General features: G+C 41.2%; 1 protein-coding gene across 7 annotated transcripts in view; it reads right to left on the reverse strand.

Annotated features, from left to right (window-relative positions):
• Positions 1-9,502, reverse strand: part of ttll4 (tubulin tyrosine ligase-like family, member 4) — a 20,362-nt gene extending 10,860 nt beyond the window's left edge. Inside the window, exons 1-8 of one of the 7 annotated variants that reach the window (XM_005750784.2) lie at positions 9,343-9,502; positions 7,103-8,148; positions 6,009-6,198; positions 5,736-5,927; positions 3,643-3,793; positions 3,494-3,564; positions 3,297-3,351; positions 432-550 (exon numbers count right to left, since the gene is read on the reverse strand). In XM_005750784.2, coding sequence (XP_005750841.1) covers positions 432-550; positions 3,297-3,351; positions 3,494-3,564; positions 3,643-3,793; positions 5,736-5,927; positions 6,009-6,198; positions 7,103-7,618 — 1,294 coding nt within the window. In that variant the 5' untranslated portion in view covers positions 7,619-8,148; positions 9,343-9,502. Of the gene's footprint in view, positions 1-431; positions 551-3,296; positions 3,352-3,493; positions 3,565-3,642; positions 3,794-5,735; positions 6,199-7,102; positions 8,149-8,988; positions 9,292-9,342 lie in introns of those variants that run through there. The other 6 variants (XM_013915332.1, XM_013915328.1, XM_013915333.1 and 3 more) reach the window with 6 other exon arrangements.
• Between the last annotated feature and the right edge of the window lie 609 nt (positions 9,503-10,111).

Below are 10,111 nucleotides of genomic sequence, written 5' to 3' on the forward strand. Positions count from 1 at the left end.
ATATATATATAAATATTCATCTGGGTTAAACTTTTTCGACTACTTTTTGATTAGCTAACAAGTCACAAATTAGACCGATTCAGTGCAAATTCAGTGGTAAATTAACCAGAAGTGCAATCTTCCAGCTAAGAGCAAACATTTTTTAGACAAACAAGCATTGTAAATATCTGCAACGCAGTAACTGTGGAGTCTAAAAATACTTCTTAAACATATCTAAACAATTTAGCTATTTTCCATGCTGCTTTAGCAGCGACTGAGGCTGTGGAACCAAACGTTTGGTGACCCCAAAATGAAAAAAGCCATAAATGAGATCATGTGGACGTGTTGTAAAGATATAAATCAAGAAGTTATAGGGTGTTGCAGATATATAAATAACTGAAGATCAATGATCTGTGATAGTAAACTTCTTATATTACAGTTACAACTCTGACCTTTCTCATTGGCGGTGCTGAAGTAGAGGGTCGGAGGGATACGGGGAAACAGACTGGGAACTAGTGCTGGTTGCTCCTCTTGACTGTCTCCTGGTTCCAACGACATTGGCTCCTCGATGCTGACAGAAAGACAAAGTAATGAACATCATCCCTATGCCCACATCTCATGGTTAGAGTTACGTTTGCCAGCTTCTAACTACGAGACGCTGGCATCTGGTTCACAGTTGTAATGTCAAGTCTCCTCTGCTCATAGAGAGCAAGCAAATACACCATCTCATAGGACAGCATTTCAAAGGCGGTTCAAAATAGGGCTGTGCGATATGACCAAGATCTCATCTCCCGATAACGATGTAAATCACACAAATGTAACATTTTCTGTAAAGTCTGTGACTCTCGGGCAGGTGAAGTGTTTCCAGCTGTGCGTCGTGTAGCTGAGTCGAGTGTTTTAACCGATGCATGAAACGATACAATTTTAGACAGAAGTTGTAACGGCGCCGTTTCCTTTGTATTTATTACACGGCGTGCTGCGGGGAGAAGCCTGTTCTAACGTTTGAGTCTAAGGTTTATTTTTTAGCACCTGGCGGCTCTTTTTTGCTTCTCATCCGTAAATAATCTGCTTTTTCACGTGATTCAGTTTATTTTGAAAAGTCTCAACAGGATCTTGAGCTTTATTGTGAAAGGTTTATGTGAAAAATAAACAAGCGGACACGCCGTGGTGTTACCGTCGTTGTTGCTAACGACAACGCATAAAAACAGGCGCTTGTCCGTCCGTAGTGTGGTGATATTAAATATAAGAGAAAGAGAGAACTTTAAGAAATGAATAATAACTACAGTGACATCAGAACATGAAAAAATATCACTGTAAACAGTTTATTTTGCGACACCACGAAACAAACGATAGCGTAAAATGAAACGATGTTTTTATATCGTTATCCGATATATATCGTTGTATCGAACAGCACTAGTTCAAAATGATAAACAGTCAACCTGATCAGACAAACATGTCAGAACACTCACATGACAGTCATAGGAAGCAGAGATCTTCTTCCAGTGATGACAGGTAAGCTTGACGGGAGCTTTAGCTTTCAGGGAGGGGTGTTATTCTATTTAGAGTGCCAGTCTATTTAGATCAACACAAACCAATCAGCTGGATGGGTTAAAAGGAACAAATGTGACAATAGCAGTCCTGATCCAGAGTGGTTTTACAGAGAATCAGTTCCTAGTCTTTGGTAGGCAGTTCTACTGTTCACGCCATAACAGAGGATAACAATATGATGCACAATGCTGCAGACCTTTCCACCACTCTCCAGCTGTCTGCCCCTTTGAACTGAAAGAGTTCACAAGCTCTGATGGACAGAGGGACATTTGACACTACTTTAGGAGAACAATCAGAAAGCACCAGGAACGTTCAAATCTTTAAAGGTTTCTGATGGAAATTAAAGTGGGTAAAGTGCTTTATAAATAAAGCTGGTATGGTATGGAAAATGGTAAAAAAGCTAGCTGAAGGTCAGAGTAAAAGCACAGGTTACTGAAGTACTGGAACTGCTGTAATTGTGGTGGCATACAGTCTCATATGTGTCCCAAATAACCGCTGTGGCGGAGCAGCATAACATGCTGGAGCTACAGCCACTAATGTTGCGACTCTTAATAAATCAGTAACAGCCAGCTGCAGGAAAAAGTTGAAATACTTCGGAATTAACAGGATTTCTGCAACAACCCGTCTGGAATCTGCTCTCGTCTCCTCTACTTCAGGTATTCCAGTTAGGAGAGGAGGCTGGAGTTTGGACAGTTTCTTTAGACTAGGTGGTGAAGGACGGCTTTAAGCAGAAGAGGAATCATTTCTACCGGGGATTCTTCTAATTCAGTTTCATTTTATAAATGACAAAATTGTGTCAGCAGATGAGATAAAAGCAATCATTACTGTTGATAAACTAGTATTAAATAAATTATTACTTAAAGTCTCTCAGGAAAAACTTGGTGCTTACATTTTATGTCATCAGTTTTCCTTTTATTTTTTTGCATCCTTGTCACACTCGCATGTTTCAGATCATCAAACAAATTGTAATATTAGACAAAGATAACCCAAGTAAATAAAAAGTGCTAATTGGATTTAAGAACACACTTTGACTGCAAAACCATTATTGTGATGCATTTATTTATTTTCTTCAGTGATTCAGAGAGCTGGTGTTTTGGATCTTTATCCTCCTACGTAACTACACTGGATGCCAGTGTCACGGCTGGCTCACAAGGAGGATTACAACACCTGTTTACTCTGATAAATGCTGATAAACACGCTACCAAAGAGTGCAGAGATCAAGCACAAAGGCTGGCTAGCAAAAGTGGGCAGAATTCATGGTTTCATCAGTTACTGCAAGACCTCCAGGTCCTGAAGCAGCAGAGCAGCAACACACCATCACATGATCACCACTATATCTGACTGTTGGTATGATGGTGTTCTTATGAGATGGGTGTAATGAGGAATGCAAACTTGTCAGTCCACAGAATATTTTCCCAAAACTCAAGATGTGCTTTGGCAAACATGAGACGAGCCTTCGTTCTGACACCACTGCTACGTCTACAGTGTTGTACCACAATGCTGCTGCCACGCTTGTGGCAACAGATTCACATTTTAAGTGAGCGCACTGATAAAAAGGATGTGCTGAAGAATGTCTTTATGTTAGGTTTTAAATATCGCTTCAGTAAATGTGCCTGTGCAGCATGTTTGCGTGTTTTTTGTTGTTTTTTTACTTTTACTTCCCTTTCAATTGACAAAGAACCATATTTGGAATTGGAAGAATTTTTGTTCTATGAAGGTCACAGTAAATAAACCAGTGATGGTGTGTGTATGGTTACTGCATGTCTTACCAGGAGGGGAGAGTGATGCACCCTCCGGATGAAGTGCCAGTGATGGAGGAGCTGTCTGACTCAACAACAAATAACAATGTTCTCATCAGTACTATATTATTACATAATTATACAACATGTCATAACATCATCAACAGAAAACTGACCAGCTGATTAACTACAGCACAAGTATGATAGAGTTTACTTAAACGTCTCACCGTCATCACTGCAGGCAAGCTCATCAGCCAGCTCCTCTTCTTCTACATCTGCCTGTGCAGCATGCTCTGGGCTGAGCAAAATCAAGTGTAATCACTAAAGGAAAGATGTGAAGGAGGGAAACCTGAAATGTGATGTAGCTGATTCTCACCCAGGCGGAGGGGGAGTCTCTTCAAGCAGGGATTCCTGTGTCGGTGAAGGAGAGGAAAGGGATGGAAAGAAATCTGATGTGGAGGCTGGCTGTCCCTGTCTTGTGAGGCGAATGGCTGAAATCTGATTGGTCATTGAGCCCACCAAGGCTCCTGCAGGACAGGAGGAAACATCTGCATGTGAACTACAGGATTGTGCTACATAACTACACAGTACTGTGAATACAAAACTGGGGCCCATTAAAAATCTTTAAATTAAAAGAAAAACATACAAACAAATGAATAAATAAATAAAAAGGCCTCCTTTGTTTCAATAAGGATATTCAATTATTGAGAATGAAAATATATCTAAAGACTCATAATGCTGGGTACGGTTGACCGAGTATGTGTTGTTAAAAATTTGTGACTTTTGTTTTTGCAACATTTGAAACAAGGAACAGTGGATGGAAACATATTAACCCAGTGGTTCCCAAACTTTTTTTGCTAGGCCCCCCTTTGTTTTAGAAGAAAAATCCCCCCCCAAACATCTCCAACATGTCAGGAGTAGTTAGTCTTTATAAGAAGTGTTTGTGAACTAAAAATCAAGAATGTGGGATTCTGTTTGTCCGTGATTTGAACAGCCCAGCGCTGCTCCCGACGCAGGGAAACCCAATCCTGCAGGGAGACCTACCTCCGCACTTGTGCAGGTGGAGCCAAAGGGAAGGTCTGCCTCACCATATTTTCTAGTGTTTGGCTCAGAATGAAGTTGGTTTGGAAACATATTCAGTGATGCTTCATCTCCTGCTTTGTGTTTGTGTGGGAGCTCCGTCAAAAGCCTGTCCGTTATGCTAGCAGTGTCAACCCTAACCCTTTGTATTAACCAAAGACAGCCTGTGTAAAACACGACCTATGCTGCTGTGTCGACTTGTATAAGGATCCCAGACACAGAGTTAAAAGTCCAACATTTTGCTTGGGCTTCCCAAAGGTTGATTCTGTTCATCTGGGCGTAGCATCAGTGGGAGAAACGAGTTGTCATCATCCAGGTGACTGTCTCAGCTGACTGCAGGTTTCCAACCGTATAAACAGGACATCTGCACAATGACTAAAACTAGCCCACTGATGAACAATGGGCTGGGAGGTCAGCTCCTTGGCTTGTCTGTATTGAGCAGCAACTCAAACCAGTTTAGAATTATAAATGCTTATTTAGACACTGAGCCATGGCTCTGTACTATATGCACACATTTCTGCATCTTTGCCATTCAAAGACACTTTGTTTCGCAGCTTTGTTTGCTAGTTTAACTTTTCCGTTACGGGAGAAAAGATGTTCCTACAGCCCATTGCATGGCCGGCTCAGACTGCTTCCATCTTTTTTGCCCGGCCTCCAGACCTTTAGTTTATTTTACTTGTTCTTTCTGCCAGAATAAAACCATTTTAACAAACAAACTCACAACAACCTTTGATGGAAAAATGTCCTTTCAAGGAAACTTTCAGAATCAGCTTCTCGACAACCATAGCTAGCTGATTTAACTGCACTTCACCGCCAGGCCCATCTGCACTGCTGTGCTGCAATATGTGCACTGAAATCCTAACATACGGAGAAACATTATGTTCAGATTGGGTCTAGTGCAGTTAGATCATAGAGTTCATTGTGCAGAGAAGACGTGGAGAACGCTAAGCTGATTGCTGCATCAACAGGGCAACAACAGCCTTAGCAGCGTAACGGTGTGGAGTGACATCTACCTCACTGGAAAAAATAAGGCTTGTCACCACTGGGGAAAAATCTCAATGCACAGAGATTTTGCAACCAATGCCAACTCCATATCTCCACAGTCTGAGGTCCAAACCATCCTCCATCTCCCACAAACCGGTGCCTGCTCATATGAGTGTTCAATGGATTAATAAAGTTTATGAAAATCAGTCAATTAGCTGGAAGATGCAGCTGATCTTACCATTTATGAGTACAATACTCTTTGCTGTTCTATTAATAAAACTCAAAAAACAACTGTACCTTTAAATTAGTTTGTTATCTCATATTCATATCTATACCCAGACAATCTCCACGTCCTGGGTTCCATTAATATGGGTGTAGCACAAGCAAACAAAAAGTTCTGATTACCTGCAGCAGCGTCTGGTGGAGGTGGCTTTTCTGAGTCACTGGCACATTTCAAAGGTGGCGTGGGACTGTTTGGAAAGGAACTGATACGTTTGCATGTGGGCTGGGTTCTTCCCAGCAGACTACATGGGATCTGCTTGGTTAGATCTAGTGATGCTCTTTTTTGGGACTTGGTGATTGCAGTTGTTCCCAAAACTGTGAGAGGAACACCTTTCACAAGGAGCTGACAGTCAAAAGAAATGTCAAACAAAGTTGTGCTGCTGTTGTGTGTCTGACCGTATTTTGCTGCTGGGGGGATTGAATAACTCCTCTGTGTAGGTTTTGCTTCTCCTCCTGTGCTTCTCATCTCAGCGTTTGTGCTGTCGAGGCTGGAAGCATCCTTCTCCACAGCTGGCCCCTGATGTTGACAAAGACTAAGGCACATGTCAGGCACGGGTGGCAAAGAGAAACAGTCTGCAGCCTCACACTGCGGAGAAAACAAAACAATATCAGACAGACTTGCATAAACCTAAAGTTATAGGTATATTTCTGAAGGTGGCTAAATTACGGTTTTGCCTATAATGAACTATTTGCTTTTACTGATCCCTAATACAGCCCTACACAATGATTGGTTTAAATCACTAGACTTGAACATGTCAAACATATTTATGGAAAAACAAACCATGATGGTTGTTGTGGCTGCACCTACAACAAGCACTGTGTGGAAAAGTAGAAATAAAAGTTGGCTTTCGTGAGTTCGAGCATTAAGCATCATAACAACTTTAAACATCTAAAATCTGGAACATATTATTCACAACAGGAATCTTGTTTTAGTGCAAGAACATATCAAATAATGGAATTATTGATTCCTTGAATTACATTAAATCCCAGTCAAGTGAGCTTAGACGTGGCTAAAATGGTTTTTAAATCATGGTAATTATTATTACACCTGCATTTAATTATTATCTACAGTGTACAAGTTATTGCTCACTACTGATAACTCAACTTCACTTCCAGCTGCAAAATGAGTTCTTTCCATCAACCCACTCAAAAATACTTTTGTATACAAAATATATTTAAATACCTTCAAAATTACTAAAAGACCCAACATACAACTTGTACAACACACAACTCTCCACAGAATACAATGTACAGGACAAAGCGTGTTCCAAATGGGCTTTACCCACAAACATGCAGCCATTGCACAGGAAACTCTGCTGATAACCATATCCATGTTTTACAGTGCTATACAGCTGTTCAGAGGTTCTGTCAGAGGACATGATAAAATATAAAGGCAGCTGTAGACTACACAGTCGTTTAAACAATGGCCTGAGCAATTGGTTGCAACCCAAAACATTCCTAGAAATGATCAGTGCTGGAAAAGCACTCACCGTCAGCTTCTTGGTGTGCTGGGAAGCCTGCTTCCCTATAATCAGCAGATCTTGATGAGACACTGCCCCCAGTCCCATAAGTGCATCGCCTGTGGCAGCCTGATGACTCTCCACTGCTGAAATGTTTGCAGACTGAGAGCTCTCAGACGATGTAGATTTTGGCATGGTATCTGGCAGCTGGACATTAAGGCCAACCTGGTTTTCCATCTTGTTACTGGCCTGTGTTAGGCTGCAGCCAGTCTGCTTCAGCCCTGGTACCAGCAGTTTGTTTGGGGTTAGAATTCCATCTGACACAGCGGTGAAGGTGCCATCGCCTTTTTCACAAACAGCAACCACCGGTGACTTGGCTTGGTCATTCTTCCTGGATAGCTCAAAGGAGACATAACTATAAGGCACTTTTGTGGCTCTAACTGTCTTGGCTTGTGCACTTACAGGGGTTGTGGTGTTGGGATGATCTGCACTAGAACAAGCCACAAGCTTCCCTCCACCCCAGGGGGAGGACTGGTTGGTTGGCATGGTAAAAACCAGCGATGTCGTCCTTATTTCTAAAGGCTGGTTTTGTGGCAGAGTTTTGGGTGATCACAGTAAACAATTTGACAGTTGAGAAAACTAATAAATGAATGGCTGAAAGCTCCTCCTCCTCTTGCTGACCCAAAGTTGGTGATTTTCAAGGTCAACTCCAACTAAACAGATAACCAGTTCTTGATAAAGCCAGACCAACAGTAACCACTACTTCCATGGCAAATGTCTGGGCCTCTCATCTGGGCTGGAGGTAAGCAGGAAAACATTGACTTGTGGTTGTGCTGCAGGTTTAGATGTTTTCAGGTGTGAAGTATACGTAATTCAAGATGAATCTTAAGTCTCTGGTTCATCAGGAGGTGTCTTTCCGTCATTTTCTCATATACTGCTACAGGAAGAAATGTGGCTGCACCAGATTGTTCACACTAAGGTATCAGGACTTGACAGGAGAATGGGATCCCCCACAGCCATCATATCATCCTCAGTCACGTTACAGGAAATGAAACTGTCCACTCTCAGCCCTAATACTGTAGGCACAAGGGAAAAAAGCACAGTCAGTTATTATTAATTATTATGAAAATCCTTTCATATTATCATCACTTAGTATTTGCACATATTCGAGCCCTTTTACTGCAGTAGGGACATACGAGGTCACAGGTAATCCAAATTTTTGTGTCACTGAAAAACTGGGTTGTGAACATTTTAGGTTGCTTAAATTACAGAACAAGTTTTAGATTGAGATTAAACTACTTAGAAATATTGCATCTTTATGGTTTAATCTTTGAAGAATAGCATTGGGTGACTGGAAGAATATATCTGTGTTGGTGGTTAACTCACTTAATTGCAGTTGTTTTTGTTTTGGGTTTTCCCCCATATTTTCTGTCAGATTGTGTTCCAATTATATGTTATATTTGAGATGACGGCCGTTGAACACATAGCCCAGCCATAATGGGGGCAGATTGTTGTATTCCGTATGCATTTTTAATTTTGGGTGCCTTTACGTAACGTATATTACGGCTAACATGCTTCAGGTAATATTAAGGGCATATAGAACACTGTGGCGATGTCCTATAGATCAGCAAGACCGAACGTGGGGAGTTGGCTAGCTTGAAGTAAACTATAACGTCCATATTCACGGCTGTCGCTGCTGACTTTTGTCATAGTGACGACTGTCAGAGAAAGCGTGGAGAATTCACGTGTGAGCTGACATGCCGCTTCAGTTTAGCTTCACATTAGCCTACTTATAAGTCTAGTTTGATTACGTTAAGTGATAAAATGGTGTTAGCTGACGCGAAACTGAGTTTCCATAGAAACAATGCACCCACCCTGTGGGGTAGCGATACATAAAGCCAGTTTAACTAACCTACCTTCAGTTTACCGCTACAATGTTCACTTCGTGTTAGCTTAGCAACCCAGACCGATTCAATTAAACTGCTAAACTGTCGTCATGTGCTCTAAGAACTGCCCGGAGGATAAAATACTTTTATAAACTCATAGGAATCTTGTTATTCTATGTTCGCACCTACTTTGTCTCATGTAATGACTAAAGCTGGTGTTCCTAGTCGAACGATAGGATGCATGTTGCACCGCTGAGCTTAAAAATCCAAATGATACATCAGCGTGACCCAAGATCGTGTATTGAACCAATAAGAGAGCAGGACTTCTTCTTCTTCTTATCAGTATTTATTGGCGGTTGGCAAACAGCGAAATGTTTTGCTTACCGCCACCAATTGGTGTTGAGTGTGGGCCGTACAAACAAACCCTAGAGCAGGACTTCTTCTTCGTAGAGGTTTCTGGCGGAGCGTTACTGCCACCACCTGGTAAAGATACGTCACTTCATAGTGCGGATCCCGCGCTACAGTCCCTAGTAACTGTTGCCAAGGGAATCTGGTTCAGATCTTAGTGGGCACAGGGAACGAAAGAAACGTTTATTTGCTTCGACACCAAACAGATTACATGAATCTGATGAAATCCTTTGCGTAACAATTCCTAGATTAAACTTTATTTTAATCTCTCCCAGTTTCCTTTTAGGTGTTTTCTTTCAAATAAATAAATAAATAAAATAAATTCACCATATATTGTGTTCTAACATGATACTAACACAGCAAAGTAACGAGAGGTAGGGTGTCAAACGAAGGTACTATCTCCCCCACTCTCCAAACTTTCACTATCACTTTATTGTTTTTAAAAATATTTTGAATGCATTCCTAAAGCACATATATCTCCTCATTATAAGGTTTCAGTATCTGCTGCAGTCCGAATGAACGCCGCTAAAATAATGTTAACAAACACGTCAAATCTCAGTGGGAAAACAAATCCTCTGGCCTGGGTGTGTATTAGGACCAGTGTTGGGTAAGTTACTTTAAATTAGTAACTTAGTTACATTACTAGTTACTTCCATCAAAAGTAACTCAGTTACTTCAAGTTACTCCTTACTTTCAAAGTAACTAGTTACTAGGGAAAGTAACTTTGGTTTTACTCAGACTTCTC

Source organism: Pundamilia nyererei, unplaced genomic scaffold (assembly GCF_000239375.1).
Source record: "Pundamilia nyererei isolate P.nyererei 1_Seehausen unplaced genomic scaffold, PunNye1.0 scaffold00287, whole genome shotgun sequence".
Taxonomy (NCBI): domain Eukaryota; kingdom Metazoa; phylum Chordata; class Actinopteri; order Cichliformes; family Cichlidae; genus Pundamilia; species Pundamilia nyererei.